General features: G+C 37.2%; 1 protein-coding gene and 1 long non-coding RNA gene across 4 annotated transcripts in view; one reads left to right on the forward strand and one right to left on the reverse strand.

Annotated features, from left to right (window-relative positions):
- The window catches only part of EMCN (endomucin), a 131748-nt gene extending 118798 nt beyond the window's left edge, over nucleotides 1-12950 (reverse strand). For 2 of the 3 annotated variants that reach the window (XR_010409480.1, XM_045880686.3), the window contains exon 1: nucleotides 12730-12950. Coding sequence is in view for 1 of the 3 variants with exons in the window: in XM_045880686.3 (XP_045736642.1) it covers nucleotides 12730-12799 (70 nt within the window). In the remaining 2 variants the exon portion in view is untranslated. Of the gene's footprint in view, nucleotides 1-9025; nucleotides 9180-12729 lie in introns of those variants that run through there. The other variant, XM_064584857.1, reaches the window with a different exon arrangement.
- Nucleotides 7588-27538, forward strand: LOC135363625 (uncharacterized). The gene is made up of 3 exons (XR_010409481.1): nucleotides 7588-7899; nucleotides 26049-26158; nucleotides 26504-27538. It is a non-coding gene; the product is annotated as an uncharacterized LOC135363625 (long non-coding RNA).
- The last annotated feature ends 185 nt before the right edge of the window (nucleotides 27539-27723 follow it).

Genomic DNA, 27723 nt, shown 5'->3' on the forward strand with positions numbered 1-27723 from the left:
AATCCATTGCATCACCACAAACATATATGTTTGCCAATTATACACTTAGTGTTTATATGAAATCCTACAAATTCTATGAAATAGATGAAGGAATTAACCCCAATGCCCAGAGGTTGGACAGAGAGGTGAATGAGAGTCTCAAAAATGGTATAAGTGCACAAATGTCTGTAGGAGAGAGAACATTGCACAATTTAAAGGGGTGTATATTCCTCAGGTTTAACTGAATAATGCTGTGAGGGAATATGAGGTCCAGAGTTACCAGAAAACTTGAAAATAAGATTGTCAGTTTCCTCCTTTGTTGCTGTTTTGTGAAATTTTGTTATTTTTAAATAGTTTCCTGTTGTCATAAAACACTGTGTGGCCAAACACACACCTGCACCTGCAGATTATGTCAGAGGATGCTAGTCTGTGAACTCTGGAAGAAAGCCTGTTGGATTTTTCATGTAACTTAACCCAATTTATTTATTTATTAATTTTTTAAAGATTCTATGTACTTATTTGACAGAGAGACAGTGAGAGAAGGAACACAATCAGGGGGAGTGGGAGAGGGAGAAGCAGGCTTCCCGCTGAGCAGGGAGCCCGATGGCAGGTGATAAACCAGTTGACAAATTTCAACTTGTAGTTTTCTAATACTGGATGTTTTCCTGCATATCTAGCACAGATTCATAACATCACAGTTTCTCAATCTCTTTTCAAGCTTACAAGATATTTATTAACATTGGTCATTTAATTCTCCATACCTTCTCAAGCTCCTCTGGCTCTAACACTTCTCTAGGAACCAGAAATATTTGTGTTTGGATTATTGAACACATCCTGACACCACTTGAAACTTTGATGGGAATATTGTGGCAGTTTCTCTAATCAAACTATTATTCAAGGTGGTTAATATTGAGCGGCAATGGGACAGAGGCTCATGGTCTTTCAGTGTTAATGAAAACAGGAAGAAGATTAATAGTAGAATGGAAAACAATCAACAGGATTTTATGATGAGTAGGGAATCTCCTTACAACGGAATGGTACCTATGTGTCTATGGAGATGTCAGGGCTTCAGCCAATATTTTGTCTTGGCCAAATCTAGTTTCTATTATACTAAGCTAGTACAAGCAAAAAAAAAAAAAAAAAAAAAAATTGCACTGAATTAATACCAAAATTCTCTCTGAAAACACTTGACCTTAGCACTTTTCTTTAAAGGTATTTATTTATTTATTTATTTATTTATTTTTATAATTTATTTTCTTTAAAGGTATTTAAAGGTAAACATCTCTGGTCATTTCGTGGGTATGGGGCAATAAAAAGAGTTCAGATGACTAGTCAGGAAATTGCTCTAGCCCAGGGTTTCTCAAAATATGTGTCCATGTACCAGTATATAAAAATTATTTGTAGTAATTGCTGGAATCATAGCTGTTTGGATTTTACTGGAAGATCACAGGGGTGAGCCCTAGGAAAATCTATTTTTAACAGACACCTTAAGTGATTCTTATGGGTAATAAATGTTAAGACCTACTGATCTCAGTAATAGTGTGTGTGTGTCCTTGGATTCTTCTCCGACAATGAGCCCGGTAACAGCAGCTTGTACAATCCCTTAAGCAGCAGCAAGGATTAAGTGAGATAATTGATCAATAAAGTACTTTGAAAAATGTGTAGTATTTTGCAAATGCAATGGATGGACTAGCAAGAGATTTAATGAGAAGAAGAAAGAACCTGGGGCACCTCAGTGGCTCAGTCGGTTAAAGCCTCTGACTCTTGGCTTCGGCTCAGGTCATGATCTCAGGGTCGCAGGATCAAGCCACGAGTTGGGCTGAGCCCTCAGTACAGAGTCTGCTTCAGATTCTCTCCCTCTGCCCCCCCTTCTCTATATCTCTCTCAAATAAGTAAATAAAGTCTTTTAAAAAAAGAAGAAAGAACCCTACTGAATACCAGGTTTATAAAAGTACTGGAAGTCCTATGGAGAGCCCTCCTCCTGAATTATTAGAGTTTTGTTATATATCCTTCTCCCTCCCCTTCTCATTCCTGATATTTCTCCATTCCAACCCTCTCTGAAAGGCTTCCTCTCTTTCTCCCAGCCTGTGGTACCTTCTCAGACTCCTTTAATCCCATCTTTACTCTCAATCTTTTTCCGGATGTCAATGAATTTCTCTTTCTCTCTCTGTCCTTTTTTTTTTTTTTTAAATCCCTCCCACCACCACATGTCTCCAAATTATATACAAATAATACCACATGGAAACTGGAGAAAGGTGTCTTTTGTTTATATGTACTCTGAGAAATGTCTCTCATGGCAGAGAATTGACCCTTTACATGAGAATCAGATACTTTCTTACAGCCCTATCTGAAAATTCCCAAAGGAAACAAACATAAGGGAATAGAAGTGAGCATCTTGATCCAAAATGAACAAATCTAGAAATAACAGGATGAAAGTGAAGCAAGATAACTTGAGGCAAAATATACAGAAATCGGTCGTTACAGAGAGATCATACAACTATAGATCTGGAGGAAAACTTCAGTATGATTTAGTCAAACTGCACTCCTATTATTGATGGGGAAATTAAAGACTTGAGAGGTTAAAACATTTGCTTTAAGCAATGCTTAAATGTTTTAAGCAAGCTTGTGGCCCCAGGTAACTAAGACCAAGGGCTTGTGGTCCCTGGTTCCTAAGACCAAGGGCTCTTGGCTTAGCCAACAGTACACTCCACCAGTGCACAGGGCTGGCTTATGACATTAGTCAGAGCTCAGTGAAAAAAAAAGTTGTTAAACTGCCAAATATATGCATATAGCTAAAGTAGACTTTATGTAATACACAGGTAAATGGTGTATACATTGTAGGTGTTTTGTGTCTTTATTTGGCAAAGTAAAAGCCTGTTAATTCTCTGTCAACTGTCCAAAGGGCATTTGATTATTTACTGATCAATGAAAATTTTAAAACCTGGAAATAACTGAATTATCTAATGCCTTTGCTTCGGGACAGGATTAGAATAAAGTTAATTACTCAACATAGTGAATGAAGTGAATGAAGACCTCAGAGTTAGAGCGGTAAAACCTATAATCAATGCATCTTTACAACTGCATTTTCATAACTTTGCATTTGGTAGGGATGAGGAATAGTGTGATCTAAGTGTTTCAGAATTACTCAATGAATGATACATAGAATTACAGGATACCATTGTTTTTCTCGTGAGCAAGAAACAGGAATGACTCAATACCTGCATTCTGATAGTCACACCATTCCTATGTGATTTGAAGAGTCAATATAAACCAAATGTGGGCATTTTCTGCTATTTATATAACAATAAGGTCAATTTCATAAAGCAAAGCAAATTAGTTCAGCCAACTGAGAGAGTAGCCCAAAATGACCCTCACAACTTCTCCACTATACAGGCCCAGGATAAAAATAAATATGGTCCTCAAGTTACTGAAAACAAATCCAGGAATGTCTTGTACATTTTCAACTCTGCTGACTTTTGAAGAAATACATACAGTTCTCCAAATTAAAGCAAGAGTTTGTTAGTAAGCATCATCTACGTGTCCGAAGATAGGTCCTGGGGAAAAAAAGAGATCAACTGGACATTGTCTTTGTTCCCAACAGATGTACATTCAGTTAGGTTGTAAATGGACTCTAATAACAGGTTTTTAAATGGTTGGTAGCATTGTCATTTTTCTTTCTTCTACTTGGCAAATTTATAGAGTTGTAAACTTCAATTAATATAAAACTTGTACTCAACAAATGAGGCTGTCGGGAAAAGAAAGAAGAAAAGAAAAATAAAAGAAGCTTATGGATTCACATAATTTCATCATCTTAATCCCCAAAATGCAATTACTATTAATAAATCTTTAATTAGTTAATTCTGTGCATTTAAAATGGCAGGTCTCGTTTTTTAAAACGGATTTGCAGGGAGAGATAGTTGAGGGATGTCTCATTGTAGGAGAGAGGAGTAGTCACAATGGCCAAGAGCTGGCAAGTGCAGGAGTGGCCTCTGTGCCCCAGGGACAGTATCTAAGAGCTCAGCATTTATGTCCTCACACTTGCCGAATGCCCTAGGAGGACGATTTCACAATTCATACCACAAAAAAAATTTCTTTTCCCATTTCAGTTAAAAATAAGCTCAATGTGTGATACAAATGGTTTTCTGTATTTTATGTGTGTGGATTTTTAATAACTCAAGCATTATTTCAACAAGATAAGAAAAGAAAAGAAAAATATGTGTAGCTCCTTGAATGTGTAGCAGCCATAGAAAAACATATAAAGGTATTATAGCCAAAAGAGCAAGGGTAGAACAGCAGATGCAGACCCAGCCAATGAGGAAAAATTCTCAAATTTATGAAATGCCTTCCTACTTATCCCTTGATTCTGTGAGTTAAATATTAGCTTGCCTATTAATAACTAATATTTAAATAGTAATTTATGGCTTACAGAGCACTTTAAAATAGGTTTTCTGATTTTCATGTAACTCTAATACTGTGTCAACAAATATCATTTTTCTCATATTTAGAGAAAGAAAAGGAGGCTAAGAAGTATTTAATATCTTGGTCAATTTCAGCATACTAAGAAGTTAGACCCAAACTTGGTTCTCAATTAAAGTCAAGGTTCCTTCCACTAATGTATTCCACCTCTCAGATCAAGCGGTGTTTGAAGACAGGTAATAACATGTGAGGATGTTGACAATTCTCAATTCTCTACAAAGTTAGAATCCTCATTAAAAACAAACATAATTTTATTTATGAATTTCAGTGATTAGTGAGTTAAATAACCTACAAATCTGAGACACTTTAGAGAATACAGTCTGCATATATCAAATGGTGCCTGTATATATTGTGATTAAAAATATAACTTGGCAGGGCACCTGAGTGGCTCAGTTGGTTAAGCAACTGCCTTCGGCTCAGGTAATGATTCTGGAGTCCCGGGATCAAGTCCCACATCGGGCTCCCTGCTCAGTGGGGAGTCTGCTTCTCCCTCTGAACCTCCCCCTCTCATGCTCTCTGTCTCCCATTCTCTCTCTCAGATACATAAATAAAACCTTAAAAAAAAAATAACTTGGCAATCATCTTTCTAGTATCTCATACCGATTCTTCCGTGAAAAATTTTCATGTGTTGGTTTTTCACTCTGTGAGAATTAACATTATAATTATTTAAATATTTGCTGATTTTGCATTAGAATCAATTTGGAAATAAGGCAGTTTATCTAAGGAATGGGATATAATAAACTATAGAACTCTGAGTTCCCAAACTCAGCAAACCTTAAGAAGTTGTCACATGCACAACACTATGTTGGGTGCTTTGTGTACCTCTCTTCACATGATCTCCCTAACACTCCTACGAGGTAGGCCCTGCACTCACCCTATTTTACAGCTGAGAAAGCTGAAGGTGAAGTAACTTGCCCAAGTTCACAAAGACAGTAAGTGGCAGAGCTGGAATTTGAACCCAGACATTCTGGCTCCAAAAGAATTATAAATGTGACACTAAGTGATTAATTCACTAATAGTTATTTCCTCTGCTTCTTTTCTTCTCCTCCAAGTCCCATATTAGCTGCACTCACATTTATATTACAGCCAAGTACATTTTTTTTTAAGATTTTATTTATTCATTTGAGACACAGAGATAGAGAGAGAGAGAGAGCATGAGCAGGGAGAGAGGCAGAGGGAGAGGGAGAAGCAGGCTCCCCGCTGAGCCAGGAGCCCAATGCGGGACTCCATCCCAGGACCCTGGGATCATGACCTGAGCCGAAGGCAGACGCTGAACCATCTGAGCCACCCAAGCGCCCCCATTTTTTTTTTTCAACTAACTTAACAAGGGTTTGGTAGGCAAATACCTACAACTCCTTCCAATGCAACCTCTACTAATTAACTGAATCAAGCGTATGAAGAGGAGCATTATCACTAAGCAGAAACTCATTTGTGGCACCTAGTTTGTGGTTTAAAGGTGTGGAAGATGTTAGGAGAGACAGCAGTGGCTTCTGAATTACTCGAGTGACAAGTCCCTATCCTTCCTCTCTTCTATTCGAAAAACTCAACTTGCTACAATTTCACCACGCTGGAAGGCAGCAAGCTATAAGGAAGATTTTGAAGGACAACATCCTCTGGTTTGATTTTAAGCCACATCACTCTAGTATAATTTTATGGCCTCGTTTCCTAACCATTAAAATGGGAATCATAAAGTCAGCCTTAAATGTTGTGATGGAAGGAATCCGTGTAAAGGGCCAGGCAAAATGAATGGTAGATGCCAGGAGACGTTGTGATGACACTCACCTGGGTTAACTTGGACCCAATGCAACTGACTCTGTGTTCTGACACAACTACTTTGGGTTCAAGCCAGAGCGTGACTGAACAGACAGATGTAAAAGCAGTTCACATTTCAGATAAGCAACACACCGAGAATAAAATCAATGGCTTCAACATTTTTGGCTACTAACCACACAACATAATTCATTACTGACTCTATACAAATAGGCAAATGATTGCCTTAGAACAGGGCCTGCTTAGAATATTGTTGAACGTATTCAACAAAAGATTGATAAAACTTCTCATTTGTTTGTTTTTTAAATGAAGAGGAAGAAAGGGAGTGAATAATAATAATAATTAATAATAATATTGGGGAGTAAATAATAACTGGAGTATCAGAGAAATGGTAGCAATCTATATATACCACAATCTTGATATACACTATTATTCAAACCAAAAAGTTCCCATCAAGAAAAATAATAAATCCCGGATTTCCCCAGAAAGCAGAGCCTGAGACACAGGCTGGTGTGCAGACAGTTTGTGAAGGAGTGTGAAGTCTGGGAAAGGCATAGAGGACTACAGCGGTGAAACGGAGCAGGAACAGAGGAGGGAAGCACTCATCCACTGGCTCCATCCCCCCTTTCGACAAGAGTGGTCTCAGAGAGGGCTACTGCCCCTGCTCTTCCAGCTCAGACATACAACTCTGCCAGCTGGGGTTCTGCAGGTGACACATGACTTGGTATCAGAATCACAGCAGACAGGAAAGCAAAAGATCTATATTCACTCAAGGCGAGGTGCTGTCAGGCTACACGAGTGCATAGCAGGTTGCCATCGCAATGGCCAGAGTAAACACAGCCAGAGAGGGTATAGGGAAAGACACAGCAGGTGTCTAATACTTGTACTATTTAGAGACGAGTTATGATGATCTCTGCTGATATTTCTACAAGACACAACGCTTCTATTTACATTTAGAAAACAATTTTTCTTTTCTTTTCTTTTTTTAAAAAAGATTTTTCTTACGGTTGTCCCAAATTTGGGAACCATAGAGTGGCCTTTCTAGATGTAACTGTAATTGATATCACTGTTTTTTTCACGTCGATGCTGATGTGGTGTCTGAACAGTACAAAAAGGATCTTCTTTGCTAACTGAAAGAGCTTCTTTTAACACCCAACCGGCATTATCCTAGCTTGATAGAGCTATAATGACCCACAGGAATTCAGCAACAGGAAAGGAGGCCCTTACTAACAGGAATTGAATGTCCCTTAGAGTACATTCCTGCTTTGACATTCAGGGTTTAGAAATGTGCATCTCAAATTGTTCTCAAAGATGAAGAGGAAGTTGGAAAGTGATGACTAAAAAAAACCGCATAGAAGTTACTTGAATTAGATAATTATTCACAAGTTAAAATATTTACCTGAAGCTTGAAATGTACCTTCATCAATGAAAAGGAAAGGACAGGCGATGATCCAGTAAAATAAAAGCTCTCTAAATTTTTTTTTTTTTAAGATTTTATTTATTTGTGAGAGAGAGAATGAGAGACAGAGAGCATGAGAGGGAGGAGGGTCAGAGGGAGAAGCAGACTCCCTGCCGAGCAGGGAGCCCGATGCGGGACTCGATCCTGGGACTCCAGGATCATGACCTGAGCCGAAGGCAGTCGCTTAACCAACTGAGCCACCCAGGCGCTCTTAGGTAAGAATTTCTGATAGTGATGAAGCTAAACAGAATAAGTAAAATGATCTGCTCTAGAGCAACTCACATGCGATCAAAAATAACACATGAATTAATGATGTGTGGTATTTATTTAACTTTCTTAAACTTCCCTTTTTGTGAACTTTCTTTTTTAAAAAAGCCGTTTTGTATTTTTAAGAAGTTGGTTGAGAATAAGGTTTCTCCTTGAATATTTCTAACTGTAAGAAGATATTACATAAAGTATTTTATACCCCAAAAGGAAAGGTAGAGCCAGTTCTTTTTAGATATTCTTCCTCCCAAGGATTATAGTCAGAGTAGTTTACTTCTCCAGATTTGTTGTTAATTACTGTCACCTGGTACTAGATTGTCCATCTATCCCTATCACCTTCTCTCCTGGCTAGACTTTGGGAATTGGCTTACCTTTGATAAGAAGCCCCTTTCCTTATATTTTGTGCCCATTTTCATAGCCAGGAATCAAAGTAATCCACTCGTATCCATGTTCTATGCTATGAGCCATACGTGTCCGCAATCTTTTCACAAGGACAAGGCAGTAAACTGGTAAGTGATTGTCATTGTAAGAAATTAAAAATGAAAAAAATGAAGGCAATTGTATCATTCCTTAAAGTGTTCACTCAGCTATGTGTCCTTACTATAACAGTTTAGGACTGTTACTGGACAGGGGCGCCTGGATGGCTCAGTCGGTTAAGCGTCTGCCTTTGGCTCAGGTCATGGTCCCAGGGTCCTGGGATCGAGTCCCCCATGGGGCTCCTTGCTCAGTGGGGAGCCTGCTTCTCTCTCTGCCTGCCACTCCCCCTGCTTGTGCTCTCTCTCTCTGCCAAATAAATAATATAAATAAAATCTTAAAAAAAAAAGAACTGTTACTGGACAAACAAACTACATATGGTAATATATACGGCCCCCACTTTCAAGGTGTTTATAGTCTGGTAGAGGAAACAAGATATGCCTACAAATAATTATGATAGAATTAAAAAAAAAAAAAAACAAGTGCCACAAGAGAGTTAGAAATATGAGCATCTAGGTAAGAAATAAATTGTTTTTCTATGTTATTAATTCTACAATAAGCAGGACTAAGAACTCCTGGGATTCAAGAGTAAAGAACACTCACCTCCTCATCCAGCTGCAGGGGCATTCCAACTACCCGTGGATTTTAATTTACCCTGAACATCTCTATTTAAATATCTTATCAGGATTTCAATGTCACCATGTCCAAAGTCAAATACATCATTTCCTCCTTAAATGGTCTCCACCTATATTTCTCTCCCTCAGTTCCCAAACCATTTCCCTACTCCTAGTATTCAGATAATCCTTTGTATATCACAGTCACGTTCTCCCTCATTGCCAGTCAAGAATATGGCAAATCACCAACTCTCTACTTCCTTTAAGCACTTCCCCAGATCCTTCTTTTTATTTTATTGATAGACTTTCAGACTTGCAATAGCACTTGCACTATTTTCTTTATCTTGTGTCTCTCCTGACTACAATAGGCTAATTTATTTCCTGCTGACAGATTAATCTTCCCAATTTATAGCCCCAATCATAATTCCCACACTCAAACACATTTAGAGGCTCTAAACTAATCAACTATTCAATTTTAACTATTGACTATTAACTAGTCAGTATCCCTCATCCTGGTAGTCAATATATATCTTGAGGCTCTGTTTCCAACCTTATTTTCCAAAACTTACCTATGTCTAATCTGTGACCTCCTTACATGTGTACACTAGAATATTCTGATGTTTTCATGTTCCTATGCAAGAAACTCCATTGATCTGAAACCTCCTGTTTTTCAAATTTCAAAGTTTATCATAATTTCCACTTTTATATGAATTCTTTACTGATGCCCCACAGCCAAAACTAAGCTCCGGACCATTCTTTATTTACCACTTAAGACCTACAATACAATCAAAATTACTTAACTCCTCTTTTCTCTCCCATTTCAAGGGCCATGGCTGAGTCTTACTGATCTCTGTAAATCTATAGCATTTAGCATAATGTCTGTCTTACAGTCTGATCCATTTTTTTTCCCATGAAACTGAATGTTCAATCACTAACAAATGAATTTCTCCAAGCAATGATTCTTCAGATACCAATGAAATTGATGTTTTTTCCTGTTCGCAAATGCCTAACACATTTTAATCTTTCCTAAATTAACATCAAGTTCAAAAAGCAAATGGCGCTGGGAGAGTACATTGTTTCCTGGGCCTCCTTTCTCTTAGAATCCTTTTCATTTAACTTCTCTTGGTTCTGACAGTCAAAGGCTCATCCATCTAGGCTTAAAAGCCAAAAGGGGTTTAAAAGCCACAGGAGGGGGCTGTTCAGTTTTAAATACAATTTAAAAAACCTTGGGAAAGAATGACAGTTCTTTTTCAGGCATCTTCCCTACGTATTTCAACAGAACAGCTTTGCAAATTGGAAATGGTAAAATATTATACCACCAACCAAGTAATAGAAAGTCACTCGCTGCTGTGTAGAAAGATTCACTTGATTTTCACAAGGAGCACAAAAGGCTACATTGTATGTATTTAAATCTGAGACTGACAAAAATGCCAGAAGGAGAAAGAAAAGTAGTCAATTTCTCTAAAGGATCATTATTTAGGAATAAATTACTATGCAAAGAAGCATGGATCTTCTTGACAACTTGTGAATTTAAGGCCGATGAAATGCCTCCCTCCTCATCCCTAATAATCAACTCTGCTGATGAAATATGGTAAGCATTCTAAGTTTGGGGAACGTACAAAGCTTTGAAATCAATGTGTTTCCGGTACAGGGGATTAAGGAAAGAACTTCATAAATCAGCTTAGGAAATGCTTCATTTCCTGTGCCCTATCTGGGAAGGGAAGCATAAAACAGGCAGAACCAGGTGCAACAAAATCATACACCTGGATGGACAATCTCTTCCAGTTCCTTCTAGGCACCACTCAGATGGTCAGTTCATGCTCTTGAGCTAGAGCTTCCTTCTCCAAGGCAAATGGAGTAGTTTTTGCAGACACTTTCCTTAAGTTAACAAATAGGGTTGTTGGCAGAGGTTGAAGGAGATAGTCATTATGTAATTATTATCTCTGCTCAAAAGAGAAATTATCCTACTTGGGTTAATAGTTCATTAGAAAGAAGACACCATTAATGGGCTGGGCTCATTTCTGGTTAGGTAAAAGAAGTTGGTATCTTCCCAAAATGATCATAATAGAAAAGCCTGCCAGGTCATCTCTGGGTTGTCCTCCACTTTCCGTCTTCCTTATGGCTAGGTTTTGCAAGCTGATTCTATTGATCCTATTCCATTTTGCTTTCAGAAAGACACATAATCCATTCAGAGTTTAACAATGCCAGGAAAATAATGTACTCGGTGGTGCTTACAGACTTGGAGTGGTGAGCAGCCTAACCCAGACTTTCAATTTTATATTGACTGGGCACCTGTTTGTGAACAGTGTTCTTCATGGCATCGGGATTTCCCATGCATACTGAAGAGTTACTTATAAGCTTATGCACTGATTTCTGGGACCCTTCATAACTACTCTTTATTTTAAAAAATCAGATGCCAGGTAACTCTTCTAAGTTAGATTTTCTGGCCTTGATACCTGCTGCAACTTAACTCTGGAAATGCCAAGATGCATGATAAGCAATCATATGTGATTTTGGAGTGTCTGGGAATTTTTCCTAAATTTATATATGTATATTGGGAAATTAAAGGTAAATATCATTGAAGGAGTGTGCATAATTTTTCCTACACTATTATTCTAAATTAGAATTTTTATAGGCAGCAAACTTTTGAAAAAAGCACATGCAAAATAAAATTAGGACTGATTGTTTTCCAGGGCTCCTCAGAATCAGTATTTCCCAACTGTGTTCTTTTATGATAGTTTGTACTTTGGTTTTCACACTTATTAAATCTGTCTTGTATTAGAATTACGTATTTGTTTTTCCCAACAGTACATTGACCACTGTTGGTAAGGACAATGTCTTAGTCATTTATGTATTCCTTGCACCGATGAGTACATAGTAGGGTCCTAATAAATATTCATTAAATGTAACTGCTTACAGGGAATCCCTCAGAAAGGGCTAACACAGTCATATGTAATAATTTCTTGCAACTGGTCATTAATATAGTCAGGGCTCATAGTGATTCATATACAGCCCTTATCCGAGTTTCTGAAATTGCAATCAGTGGGTAGGATTCTTATGTCCATAAATTTCTGAAATGTTGTGCAAAATGTGTGTATGTGTGTAGATCTGTGCTTATTTCCAGTACAAATGTTATTAACTTTAATCAAATGACTCTCCTCTTTACCCACCCTGCCCCCTTGAGATATTAATATTCGCTTCCCCAGGCAGCTTGATCCAGCCTCTCAATTTATCAGAGCCAAAAGATATTTGGGACAAAAATAGGCCAGCATCTGCAATGCAGTATTTCTGATTACAGCCTTTCACCCATCCTGGACAATCTTGTTATTTCTAGACTTAACGCCTGAGAGGAGCACATTTTTGAGAAAGAGTACATTTGTAACCAGCATTTTATCCCCAGATTTTTATTCTCCCAAAGTGCTATCGCGTATTCTCAGTACTTTTATGGTGCCATCAAATACACCGCAAGGCCACTGCACCAGCAAACATTTCCTTTCAGTGAAAACAACAAACATCTTCTCCATGGAGCCTTCCCCACGGACTCCCTGCCAACACCCACACACTCGACTCCGCAAATGAATTGCTGTATACAAGTTTCGCGGAAAGGTCCCTGAAGGTAAACTGAGGCTAACAGTCCCCCCCCCCCCAATGATTTCGGATCCACACCATCAGAAGAATAAGAGAAAATGGTACCTGTGCTGTTTTCACTGCTACAAAGACTGGACAGAAGAAGACAAAGGATGGTCACTTGAAGGAGTTCCATGGTGCTCGTGGACCGTCTCAGTGGTGCTTCTCTCCAGAGTCCCGCAGAGATAACTCCCTCCCAGCCTGGCAGGGCCTTATTAGCAAATGGAAAAGGTGTGCTGAATGTGAGCAGTCACTGCCCATTCCCACTGATTTCGGGGGCTCTGATAAAGAACGGGAGGAAATACACACACTCCCTTTGGGAGTTCAGCAGAGAGGAGATTTATTGTTTCAGTCCCTTACAGGAACTTTTTTTTTCTCTTCCTCTGGCAGCGACTTGTGTTTTTGTTACTACATTATTTTGTTCTTCTTCAACAAAAAGGTCAGGGCGGGTTCTTAACAGAAACAGATCTTTCTTGAGAATGGATCATACAGCTTTCTAACTTTTGTTTTGAAAGTGTGTTTCGGAGTGGTTACAGAAAGGGCCTGATTAACTGGAGACTCACTTTGGATAAAGAGGCTTTAATTGCCTGAGGGTTAAAGTTTGGAGCAAAGTCCACAAGGAATCAACTCTTCTTCTTTCTTTCCAACTTGAAAGCCAGATTAGCAAAGATCACCTTCTGGAGATAAGTGCAAAACCGTATTAAATAGGTCCTGCTATGCTCTCGAGTGTGCAAAAGACTACCTAGGGACGTCCAGGGAGGTTTTCAGGATATTTCTAATAGAATTAAGCAACGACATGACCGTTCACTGCTCATTCCTGGTTTTGATTGGTGGAATTTGATGAAGAGTAAAGAAAAATGAGTTACACAAGTACCCCCCGCTTTGGGAAACTAGTGTTGGGTGTCTACGTGGCAGCGAGCTGTTGTAGAGGCCGCGCGCACCCTGAGCAGCCAGAGGGGTCCTGGCAAGCTCCTACCCGGGACCACACTCAGCGCCCCAGCATCAAGCCACTGCAGCTTTGAACTGTATCCTGGGAGCATCGGGCCTTTACCTCCACTGATCTTGTGCATCCATTAGCACGATTATATCCTAAGGTATGAGAGAAGCCTAAGAAAGGTTATTTTGGGGGGAGGGGGTTGGGAATGCTTAAAAATTTCTCCATGTAAATTAATAATTGCTTCTTCACTTTACACCATTTCCACTTACAGACATTTTCGTAAGAATGCTCTACTTGCAGATACCGAGGGAAACCTGTAACACCCCCACCCCACCCCCACCACACCCCCCGCAAGGATACTCTTCTCTAAGAAATAAGATTGAAATGGCACTGGGGTAGAATGGTCTCCCAACAAGTCAGTGAGGTCGGGAGAGAGAGATTTTTCAGACCAGAACTTCAACCAGGAAAGACCTTGGGTAGATTAGGGGTCTCTTTGATGTTCCTAGCAATTAAGACATGGTGATAGCTCAGCCACCATCTCCATGTGTGCCAAGTAACTTAACACTTTTCTTTAGCCACATCTAATGTCAGCCAATGATCCTTTTATATACCTTTATCCGTGAAGCCTCATGGGCAAACAAGTGTCAGTGGGTCAGTATAGATCCATCTGCTTCACCATGAAAACTACTCCAAAAGTATACTTTTTTACCTGGTTACAAGGAAGACACACACTTCACTGCTGCACTGTGCTGAGGAGTACTCATTACAAAAGTGGTTAGAGCAAGTCAACTGATCAAAATATCCCAAACACTAGCTTGTTTCGTCCTAAATTATACCAAGTCTCAGAAGAGCCTCCAAGTTTATATTTTATGCATAAGCAAACTGGATTTTACCCTCTCTTCTAATTAATTTTCTAAAACAGACCACCTTTGGACTTGTTACTTTATTTGGCATATCCTGGATAGTATAAAGATAGTAATGTATGTGAATAGTTGTCACATTCACTTACCAGAAATAAATTGAGGTGTGGCCATGAATTCACAGCGGAGCACTCACATTGCCTCACTTCCTGCTCCTTGCTCTGCTCTAACTGTGGAGTTCTCAGCACACAGTGTCACCGCTGATGTTGACCATGCTTGTTGTTATGCTGGTTCCAAGAGCATTTTGACTTCTCAGCCCTAACAGCTAGGCATCTCCATGAAAAAGACTAGATATCTATTTCAAAAATGCTTGATAATAGAATATGATGTCTATTTAAAAGACAGGACCTGTAGATGAAAAAAACTAAAACTAAAACATAAACTAAGAAAATTCATTTTTGATAGTATAGAGGTTCCTCAAAAAGTTAAAAATAGAAATACTCTATGATCCAGCAACTGTACTGTCAGGGATTTACTCAAAGGATACGAAAATACTGATTTGAAGGGATACAGGCACCCCAGTGTTTATAGCAGTATTATCTACAATAGCCAAATTATGGAAAGAGCCCAAATGTCCATCAACTGATGAATGGATAAAGAAGAGGTGGTATACACACACACACACACACACAAGGAATATTACTCAGCCATAATAAAGAAGGAACTCTTGCCATTTGCGTTGACATGTATGGAGCCAGGGTGTATAATGCTAACCAAAATAAATCAGTCAGAGAAAGACAAATACCGTATGATTTCACTTATATGTGGAATTTAAGAAACACAACAAAAGATCATAGGGGAAAAAAAAGAAAGAGGAAAACCATGAGAAAAACTCTTAACTATAGAGAACAAACTGATGGTTACCAGAGGGGAGGTAGGTGGGGGAATGGGTTAAATAAGTGAGGATTTAAGGAGGGCACTTGTTATAATGAGCACTGGGTGTGTTAGGTAAGTGTTGAATCACTAAATTGTACACCTGAAACTAATATTACACTGTATGTTAATGAACTTGAATTTAAATAAAAACTAAAAAAGAAAGAAAGAAAAAATAAAATCATTTTTTTAAGAGAGAGTTTTAGAGAGAGAGAAAGCATGCACAAGCCAGGGGAGGGGCAGAGGGAGAGAGAGAGAGAGAGAGAGGATCTTAAGCAGACACCCCATTGAGCATAGAGCCAAACTCAGGGCTCAATCTCACAACCCTGAGATCATGACCAGAGCTGAAATCAAGAGTTGGATGCTCAACCAACTGAACCACCCAGGTGCCTGAAGAAAATAATTTTTAAATGGCTTAGGCAAAAAAAAAAAAAAAAAAAAAGGAAAAATAAGAGTAATGTGGTGGGTCAGTTTTGTTAACAGATCAGAAGGTATTTTTAAAGTAAAAGAATTCAGTAAGATGATGGTGATTGCCATAAGAGATAGATCATTTTCATAAAATAAGAAGTATAGGTATATACATAGCTACATTTATATACTTAGATATATTTGCAGATATGTATATGTGTAAGAGGGATTAGATAGAGGCAAATTGAACATATAGTACATGTGATGAGTAGAATGTATTACGTAATAAGTGGTTTTTGACAAGTTGTTTATCATTACAAAAATAAAGTTAGGTCCCTATTTTGCTTCAAATACCAAAATAAAATTTTTCTATGTTAAAAAATTAAATGTGCCCAACAAAAGCAAGATTCTAGAAGAGAACATAGGTGATTATTTGCATATAGCTGGGTTGCTGAGGACATTTTATGCATGACATAAAAAGCAGAGCATTGATCTGTTCCCTTAAGGTCAGGAACACGAACGGGATGCCCATTCTCACCACTGTTGTTCAACATAGTACTAGAAGTCCTAGCTTCAGCAATCAGACAGCAAAAAGAAATAAAAGGCATCCGAATCAGCAAAGAAGAAGTCAAACTCTCACTCTTCACAGATGACATGATACTTTATGTGGAAAACCTAAAAGACTCCACCCCAAAATTGCCAGAACTCATACAGCAATTCAACAACGTGGCAGGATACAAAATCAACACACAGAAATCAGTTGCATTTCTATACACTAATAATTTAACTGTAAAAGAGAATTTAAGGAATTGATCCCATTTACAATTGCACCAAAAACCATAAGATACCAAGGAATAAACCTACCAAAGAGATATAGGATCTGTACTCTAAAAACTACAGAATGCTTATGAAAGAAATTGAGGAAGACACAAAGAGATGGAAAAATATTCTGTGCTCATGGATTGGAAGAATGAACATTGTTAAAATGTCTATCCTGCCCAGAGCAATCTATACATTCAATGCAATCCTTATCAAAATACTATCAACATTTTTCACAGAGCTGGAACAAACAATCCTAAAATTTGTATGGAACCAGAAAAGACCCCAAATCACCAGAGGAATGTTGAAAAAGAAAACCAAAGCTGGGGGCATCACAATAACGGACTTCAAGCTATATTACAAAGCTGTGATCATCAAGACAGTATGGTACTGGCACAAAAATAGACACATAGAGAGCCCAGAAATGTACCTCCAATTCTGTGGTCAACTAATCTTCAACAAAACAGGAAAGAATATCCAATGGAAAAAAGGACAGTCTCTTCAATAAATGGTGCTGGGAAAATTGGACAGCCACATGCAGAAGAATGAAACTGCACCATTCTCTTATACCATACACAAAGATAAACTCAAAATGGATGAAAGACCTAAATGTGAGACAGGAATCCATCAAAATCCTGGAGGAAAAAAACAGTCAGCAACCTCGTCGACCTCAGCCACAGCAACTTCTTGCTAGACACACCTCCAAAGGCAAGGGAAACAAAAGCAAAAATGAACTATTGGGACTTCATCAAGATAAAAAGCTGCACAGCAAAGGAAATAGTCAACAAAACTAAAAGGCAACCTACGGAATGGGAGAAGATATTTGCAAATGACATACCAGATAAAGGGCTGGTATCCAAGATCTATAAAGAACTTATCAAACTCAACACCCAAAAAACAAATAATCCAGTCAAGAAATAGGGAAAAGACATGAAGAGACACTTCTCCAAAGAAGACATACAAACGGCCAATAGACACATGAAAAAATGCTTCACATCACTTGCCATAAGGGAAATACAAATCAAAACCACAATGAGATACCACCTTACACCAGTTAGAATGGCTAAACTTAGCAACACAGGGAACAACAGATGTTGGCAAGGATGCGGAGAAAGGGGAACCCTCCTACACGTTGGTGGGAATGCAAGCTAGTACAGTCACTCGGGAAAACAGTATGGAGCGTCCTCAAGAAGTTAAAAATAGAGCTATCCTATGACCCAGCAATTGCACTACTAGGTATTTACCCCAAAGATACAGATGTAGTGAAAGGAAGGGGCTCCTGCACCCCAATGTTCATAATAGCATTGTCCACAATAGCCAAACTGTGGAAGGAGCCGAGATGTCCTCAGGGGAAGGGAGGAAAAACTGAATGGAAGAAATCAGAGAGGCACAAAAACTATGAGAGACTCTTGACTCTGGGAAACAAACTGAGGATTACAGAAAGGGAGGTGCATTGGGGGATAGGGTAATTGGGTGATGGACATTAAGAAGGGCACATGATGTGATAAACAATGGGTGTTATATGCAACTAATGAATCATCAAAAACTAATGATGTACTATGTGTTGGATAATTGAATTTAAAAAAATTAAATTTTTTTTTGGCTCAACAACACACCCTACGATGAAAAGGCAAATAAAAAACTTGTAAAAAAGAATACAAAGTAAAGATTTGATATCCTTAATACGTAAAGCCCTCTTGCTAATCAACAATAAGCCAATGACTCTCTAACTGAAAGATAGACGAAAGAACATCACAAAAGAAAAAATAAAAGGCCAACAAAATGGAAAAATATATTCATGTTACTAGAAGTCAAAGAAATGGATCTTCAAGAACTGAGATAATACTTTTTGCCTATCAAATATAATTTGTTATATTTTCTGGCAATACCCAATTTTGATGAATGCTCAAAGAAAGTTACTGTCTTATTTCTGGGGTATGATCTTTCTGGGGTGTGACTTGGCAATATACATCAAAACTCTTAAAAAAGCACTCTCTTTGAACTTGTAATTATATGTTTAAGAACTTATTTTAAAAATGAAGATGTTCATTAAAGTTCATGATATTACAAACATTTTCAATAACATTAATTATTGGGAAATAAGATGGGATATTATTCTTTCACAAAATAGTATTAGAAACTTTTTTTTAGACATGGATGTACGTTCATGGTATTTTGTTGCAGATGAGAGAAAGAGAAAATGTCAGCAGTGGCTTATCTCTTGATAGTGAATTACAGATAGTTTTTATCTTATATTTGTGTTTTTAAAAGATTTTCTAGAGTGAATGTATATATTTCTATCTTTAAACAAATAACACCTTTATTTTACTTGATACATTTTGTTTAATTTAATTTTATATAAACAATTTGTATTCCAACCTACTGGAATGCTTGAATATTTTTTAAAGATTTTTATTTATTTATTGAGAGAGAGAGAGAGCATGAGCAGGGGGGAAGGCCAGAGGGGGAGGGAGAAGCAGAGTCCCTGCTGAGCAGGGAGCCTGATGTGGGACTTGATCCCAGGACCCTGAGATCATGACCTGAGCAGAAGGCAGATGCTTAACCAACTGAGCCACCCAGGCGCCCGTGGAATGCTTGAATTTTTAGGAAATGTGTGATTTAAGAGCACTTTAATGAAAGAAAACAGGTGAAGAGAACTAAACCATCCTAACCTGAGAGATGAAAAGATGTTTTTGCTTTTATTTTTACACAATATGTCTTCTGTATTCCTTGTCTAATCTGAAAGATAAACTCTTGTGAGGTTCTGCAAGAGCCATCTCAGAATTCTTTCCAAGCGCATATCAAGGCTGGTCACTGCCATCTTTGACACTGAAGAAATTGTATAATGAAGGCTCCAACACCGATGAGTTTATGTTAACTCCTGTGGTGCTGAGAAAATTTATTCAACTGGCACCATTATTAAGCCCCCAAACTAAACTTCCTTCTAATACTTGCCTTCTTTCTCTCTGCCAGCTTGTCACTGAATAAAATCATCTAAAATGGAAGGAATGTCCAAAAGTGATCTCATGAACTGGCAAAGAACATGAGTCCTGGGTTTCAATTCTGACTCCCTCCTTTAATCATATGTGTCTTGACTGAGTTACTTTTTATGCTTTGGTTTTACCAGGGAAAAAATGGAGATAATCACTATGGCAACTGTGAATGTTTTTCAGAGAATTAGGTGAGAGTTCAGAAAGTCTCCTAAAAGTATATATTGAAACAAACAAGCAAACAATTAAACTAACCTTAAACTTCTAGAATGTTTAGGCTAAAAGAAATTAGTTTAGTGATATATTTTCAGGTTGTTAGAATTTTACATAAACCATCTCATTCTAGAGTGATTAACCAATTTCCTAAGAAATGGTGCAAATCCCAAAATATTGCTGCAATCAGATTAAATAGATTTCTAACTCCTATTTTCAGAGATTCATTCCATGCTCCACCTTAAGGTATTTTAAATATCAAGTGTTTTCTTCGATGGAGATAGAAACTAACAGCTTATTTTTATTACTTGCTTATCTGAAATGGGAATCATGGAATCTTCTGAAGGTATTGGGATCAGAGCTGAAGACAAACAGATATCTAGGGCCCATGATACTGGAGATATAAAGTCTCTTAACTGACTGAGCCACCCAGGTGCCCAGATAGGGATCAATCTCTTAAGGCTTTTGATACGTAAAGACATGAATAAAAGCACAATAGTTCAGAGATGAGATATACAAAAAGTTACTTTAATACAGATTCTTACCTAATATTATCATTTGTCAGGAATCCCCTTACCAAATGACAAATGAGCCTTCATATCAACAGTTGAAATGATTGGAAGCCATTACTCTGTGAGGCAGCCCATTCTTCTGTTCAACCATTCTTCTTTTTAAAAAATTTAATCACCTTTTCTTTATCCTCATCTGCTTTAAGAAGCTCTGGAAATCACTGTCATAAATCAATTTTTTTATGTACAAAACTGAGTGGAAGACCATTTTTTCCGTTAATTATGTAGATCATATTAATAAGGAAATGAGATTTTTCTAAGAACTTTTTGCGAATAAAATGGAATATAATTCATTTGATTATATCTAATGAATCGTAGGTATGATGACATCCATAATGTTCTGGAACATGTAAATGAACTCAGAAATAAACAGGCAAGTATAAAATTCTTCGATAGTTTACTTAACTTTACATTTAGCTCAGCTGTTGCCATACACCACATGACCAGGATTTCTGCTCAGATATCTCATTTTTGAGTGCCAGAAATAATGGTATCTTAGGGAAATATTCTTTTCTTATGTCAAAAGACACCTATAGTGTGCAGTATGTACCAGGGATTTTTCACAGGTATGTTCATACAAAGGTGTGACATGTAAGTGAATCGCATCTAAATGCCTTCATTTGTCATTTTATAAATGATCCATCTAGCTTTACTAATTTACCTATTTAGACTTTACTCCTTTTTTCCTCACCCATTTTAGTTTTTGTTCTTAGTTTTACATATCCTTTTTTGTATTGTTCATCTTGGTAGCCAGTTAGTAATACTCAAAGGGATCTTTCACAGGACCAGATCTGAACCAGTTTAAAAGCATGATGAAGTGATTATTTACTTCTCTTTTCTAAACTTCCAGACAAATGGAGGTTAAAGTTAATTATCTAAAAACTGTGGGCTCCCCCCTCCTCTTTTTCCAAATAAAGAAAGCCAACTGTAGGCACAGCTTTTGGGTATTCATAGAAACCTATAAACTTAAAAGTTAGAAATTGAGTGTCTGTACTGGATCATTCCTCTTAATAAACCACTTTCTAAACATAACTTAGTTAAAGAGTTACCTTACTAATGACTTCTGGACTATACCTCAGGGATTTAAGAACCTGTTCCTTGCTCTTCATATTTCATTCCTAATCTTCTTTGGTCATTCCCTTCCAGGATTCTGACATTTAACAGAGTATATGCTCTTTAGAAGAGACTTTACCTAGATGTATTCTAGTTTGGTTTTCCCCTGGATGCTCTATCTCAGATCAACATTCTGCTAACCTGGGGAGAGATTTCCCAGATTATGATGTTCTACATCTTCCTATCCTGACTCTTGTCAAAACTGGCTGAGATCAGTAGCCAAGACTTTTACTGCTTACTGGATGCCCAACTTTTTGGATTAGGTAGGTTCATGTGGCTTGTTCCGGCCAGAGGATATATGCAGAATAACATGTGTTACTTCCAGGACAATGCATAAAAGAGAAAGTATGAATCTTCTATGCTTTATATTTCCCTTCCTTGGCAACCTTTGAGACCATGGATTCCTATGGTGCAGTCTGGATCTCTGAGTGACTGTATGGAGCAGAGCCCTCTACCTCCAAACCATAGATCTGCTCTGAATTTGTTTCAGCAACACACAAACATTTACTGAGATTAAGCCACTGAGATTATTTCAAGTTTGTTTGGTTCCCAAAGCCTATTGTGACCAGTGAAGGATCCTATTTATCACCTTCTCTTGAGAATCTTGATTTGATAGAATTAAGATCAAACTAGTCATACTTTGCAGACATCATCAGCCTCCCGTACTAGATAGTAAACTCCTCAATGGCAGAGCATTTGGCTTGGTCACCTATCCCCATAGTTTAGCAGAGTTCCTGACACAAAATAATTAAATTTTATGTCAACTATGTTGATCCCTCAGCTCTGATCTTAAACTTTTAGGAAGGTCTTATATTGAATCCTAGTTTCTCTCCTGCATTTACCTCTCCATTTTTCCTTCAGCAGTAAAATGCAATGGAAGTTTTATTGCTCCAGTTGAAGGCTCATTATTAGTCTAGGAGGTAGGTGGGGAGAAAGGAGGTCCAGACAGTTCTTTAGAGATTAGGTAGATTTCCTCATTTTACTGAGAGAAGTTAGTATGTCAAGAATACATTGGCTTTGGGGGCAAATAACCTTAGCTCAACCATTTTCTCTATGTGACTAAGGGCAAGTTAATAAAGCCCGCTAATCCTTAATGGAGAAAAATGGTGAAAAAAATAATTTTCTTGAGGAGCTATTGAAATAATACATGATGTCATATATGTAAATTACCTGAAGCAGTTGACACTCCTCCCATTCCAGTTCTGTTAGAATGGAAGTAACTAGAAGCTCTAGAATGGAAATAACTTTTTCTTTGAGTCTTAGTTTACTCATCCATAAAATGACAGTGACAGTTCCTTATTTCTGAAACTATCAAGCTGAAAGCTTTGTTTCAAAAATTAAAGATGATTTGAATAAAATGATTCTAATACTCATTAGTTTCTATATAAAAATAAGATACTGTCTTTTCAGTTTTCGGAAAATTAAGAATGTTTCATAAAGCAATGCAAATAGTTTTAGGAAAAGGGTGTTAATAATTAAGAACATGGCCATTATTAAATGCCTTGCCTTGCCAGAATGTAAATAATTTTAGCAAAATATAAGTGGTCTTTGTACCAAACTTCTCAAAATAAATCATTTCCATTTCATCACCAAATAGAATTGTTTAAAAATGTTTTCAACTTCATTAAACTAGAATTGACTTAGTATTTTCTCATCCTGTACAGCTAAACATAAAAATATCTTGGATTAACAACAAAGCTGGGACCCAATTCAACCCATCCTTCCAAATCCAGACTTTGGTCAGAGGAAATGACATAGTAATGGCTTTCACAAGCAGCTGAGTGCTGCATCTGAGCACATTTCCAACCATAGAATTCAAATTTCCTGCTTTAGGAGGTTTTAGATTCTGATATCCTGTACTGGTTTGACTCTACAGCATTGGCAGTTTTGCCCACAATTATCCATGAATCTTAATATCAAAATTACTCTATGGGGCTTTTCAAAAATATATGTTTAAGGGGTGCCTGGGTGGCCCGTTCAGTTGAGCATCCCACTCTCGGTTTCAGCTCCGGTCATGATCTCATGGTCCTGGGATTGAGCCCCATATTGGGCTCTGTGTGCTCAGCTCAGGGTCTGCTTGAGATTCTCTCTCCTCTCCCTCTGCCTCTTCCACTCGTGCTCTCTCTCTCTTTAAAAATAAAATAAAATAAAACCCCATATATATTTAAGCCTGACCCGTAAAATTTCTATTTAGGAAGTCCAGGTAGGGGCCAGGCATACATATGATAAAAAATACATATATTGGTGATTCTGATGGCTATCCTCAGTTAATAATTATTAATTTAGATCATTATTAAAAAAGATTTTTTTTTAAATGTGTGTTTGCTACTATTTAAAAGGAAGCAGCTGAATTTTCTGATCCTCACTCTTGGCATTCATTCCAAAGTCTTACTTTAAGATTCTGTAAGTGTTTCTAATTGACTCTTGTCAAGCCTTCTCAACATCAGTATAATGAAGTTTTAAAAAGCAGCAACAATATTTCAGAAGCTCACTTCTACCAAATGTTTACTCCTTTGATTTAAAATATAAATTCCATTTATATTGTCAAACTCACAGCTAATTAAACTTGGCTTGATCTTTTCAAGTGGCAATGACTCCAGCCTATGAGAAGATATAATTAGTTTTTATGATTTTGAGTCCTTAAATCCCAAACATTCCAAACTGCCTTGAATAATCCTTCATGAATCTCAGCCTGAATCTCATTATATTTGCATCTTGATTTATAGAACAAGAATAAAATACCTCCAAATTTTGAGGTTATGGTTATATTCCAAGTGGTTTCAGATTTTTTCCTTTCTATTTGGCCAAAGTGTATTTTGTGAACACTCAAATTTGAGACATGGTGACCAAGGTGTAATTCCATTAGAATGTCATTCTGTCTCATCTGTTTAATTATATACCATGTTTTATTTCATGCTGTCCCAAGTAGAAGTCTCCTCCTTGAAAAAAGCAAAACATGCTGATCCATAAGACAAGTGTTTCAGATATTTAGCAGTAGTTATGTTCTATTTAAGTTAATAAATTAGCATTTGTGTTTTCTATACAACCAGTGTCTTTTGGATATGACTAGCTTAATTTCATTCTCCAAATCTGACAAATTTGAATTTCTGGGTCTAGGAAACCAAAAACCAGATGCTGATCCATTGTGACCCAACCAAGTCATGCCTCTGTGAAGCCCTGCCTGTCACTGGAAAATATCTCTATTTTTATTGTTGTTGTTGCTTCTGTCACACAAAAAAATAAAGAAATAAAATCTAAATTTCATTATCCACTGTATTTTATAAACATATTGCTTTCTTTTTTTTTTTCCATTTTCTTCAAATAACTTTTTAAGCTTCAAGAATGGCTCACTAAGCCTTGAATTTAATTGAAATTTGGTTTAATGAAATTAAATGAAAAAGTTCACATTTTTCTTTAAAATTTCTTTCTTGTTTTTACAAACTCTGATGGTAGTTATTTTGTTTCTTTAAGTACCATTCCATTAAAACTCTGATTTTTAAAAATCATTTATTTCTTAAGAAAGATGGTTTTTGTTTTGCACTCTTGTTAACATCTAAAACACTTTTGGTGGAACTTCACTGCACGTTGTGGAGAAGCATAAAGAATAAACACAACATTCTCACAATATCATAGCCCAATGTAAGGGATAACCATCGCTTGCATTACAATCAAGTGCTTCATCCAGAAATTTTTCTTTGCAGTCTTCTTCTGCACTCCAAAATAAGAAGATCCTAGAAATTTTATAACTAATACTTGTCTTGAAGTGAGTAGCTCTGAATTTCCAAAACTGATTTGATTTTTTAAAATAATTTATGTCAAAAAATAAATAAAATAATTTATGCCAAATTTCACAGCAGGCTAGGCACAATTGATCTTAATGGCTACTTTGTCTCACTTGCTGTCCTGATGATCTGCTTTCTCTTGAGTGTAATTTTTGGAAGACATTTATAGTTTATTGAGAAATCAAGAAAAGGGGAAAGTTGTGAGTGATTTAGAAAGGTAGCTCACAATCATTGAAAATAGCAAGATTTATCCACACCAATTGCTTATCCCAATTCCCAATGTTAACTTCTGAAAAATCTCTTAATTCAGTATTTTAAAATGTTTAAATGGATTACAAGACCAAAAATATAGCAGAAGAAAACAAAAACAAGAAAGAAGTTTTAGATGTGGAAAGACAAAAAAAGAGCAAATACAATGCTTATATATGAGAGTTAGCTCTTGGCTTTAACCCAATTTGGTGTTGACCCAAGTAATAGCCATCAAGAGTCCTGGTTTGTCAACCTGAGCTTGGAAATTCTGTAGCACAATGCTTCTCTAAGTGTGGTGGTGCACTGTAAGCATAAAAATCACCAGGAGTGCTTGTTAAAAAAGAAAGAGCATACATTTTGTCTGGACTAGATAGTCAAAATCTCTAAAGTTAAGACCCTAAAAATTGTATTATTGAGAGGCTCACATATGTAATTCTTTTGCATGCTAAAGTTTTGGAAACACAGCTGTATTTTTGTGTGTGTGTTCATTTTTGTTTATTTGTTTTCTCCAGGGTTTACTAAGTGTTCCCGTATCAGACATTCTGGATCAGCTCCAAAATAAGGGAGTCCATCAATACTCAGGATGCAGCCTTGCCCTACATATGTCCTCTATAGCTCATTAGTAAGTATAGGAATGTTGTTGAGGACTGAAGCAAAAGGGAATGCTTCCATTTACTTAAATGCTGACTTAGTGATTTTATGTGATAGAGAAAATAAAGCCCCATTCACTACAGACTCAAACATTTCACTAAGCTCAGACTTGCATTATAGTAAAATATGTGTTTGGGGAAATTTGTTCATAGGTAGACCTGAGGCTGAGATGAGTAGTTGTCTTACAGAAGGAAGTTATTTGCTTGATTATTACAATGATCTGAGACCCTTGAGGCGCAAGGACTATATTAGGAAGATATCATCGGAGATATGAGAACTCAAAGCCTACTGAAATTTTGTGTTTTCTATTTTTTAGACATGTGCTTATTATGGTGGCTGTCATTTTGTGCACAGAAGACAAACTTAACCTCCAAAAAAGAAATAGTAGAGCTTGTCCCTTTTGTTGATTTTCTTCATGAAGAAAATATGAAAAATAGAAGCATGTGCGACATCAAACTTACATTCACTTTCACCTCGATGTTTCAGGAGACAAGAGATTTAGAAGATAAAATATGAGGCTCTGGGCTAATGGCCCTTTAAAAGACCATGCAGAGCCTCTATTCTGCAGGAGACCAGATTTCCTTTCCCCCTACCATTCTCCCCTAGTCTTTATTCTGCAAGAAAAACAGACTGATGGATGAGACTTCCACCAGACACAGATCTGGGGGCAGAAGCAGATTTATCATAAAGCTAATGGAATTTGTGCTTCAGAGAGTTTTACTTGCATAAGTTAATTTCAAGGTCATCTGGGTGGGACCTATGAATGCTTTAATGTAGTTATATGTTTTTGCTGTAAAATTTGCAGATGGAAGATGTTTTAACTGTAATCAGTTTAGACTATTGTCTTTCTGTCCATTGTCTCCTTTCCTCCCCTTCTGGATATTATTGGAATGGATACTATGGGGATATAGATGATAAGGAGAATTTGAGTTGGGAATTTAGTTAAGATTTGGTGGTATATATTTTTTCTGGCTTACAGTCATTTCTATGTACCATGAAGTTATGGCGGTCTGTTCAGTGTACTAGTGGCTTTTAAGAATGTCTTTGCTGTCACTGCATTTATTGGTCTCATGTTGTGTATGAATGGGCAAGGTCTATTGTCTGACTATAATTTGAATGTGTTTATGGCTCTTTGTACTAAAACTCTGTGGATTGTGGAAGCCAAACAATGTTTGAAATGTAGAGAGTTGGATGCCAGTTTGTGGATACTGCTTTTAATCATCAGATTATATATTCAAATGTGGTTCCCTTTGTTCTCTTCTGTAAGGAAAACACTTATTAGATACATGTATTCAAGTATAAGTGCAAGGTAATTTTTTTTGATAGGAATCATGAGAAATAAAATTTATCAAGTTGCCTGTATTTACCAGATTAATATAACAAAAAGAAAGTATACGTATATGTGCAGTCCAAGATCCAAGTGTTGGTTGATTTGGTTCCCAGTGAGGACCCTCTTCCTGGCTTGCAGAGGGCCTCCTTCTCATTGCGTCCTCACATGATGGGGCAGAAAGAGTGAGCCCTCTGATGTATCTTTTT

The sequence above is a fragment of the Mirounga angustirostris genome, unplaced genomic scaffold (assembly GCF_029215605.1).
Source record: "Mirounga angustirostris isolate CCGP_5_RB_7025 unplaced genomic scaffold, mMirAng1.0.hap1 SCAF_2, whole genome shotgun sequence".
NCBI lineage: Eukaryota > Metazoa > Chordata > Mammalia > Carnivora > Phocidae > Mirounga > Mirounga angustirostris.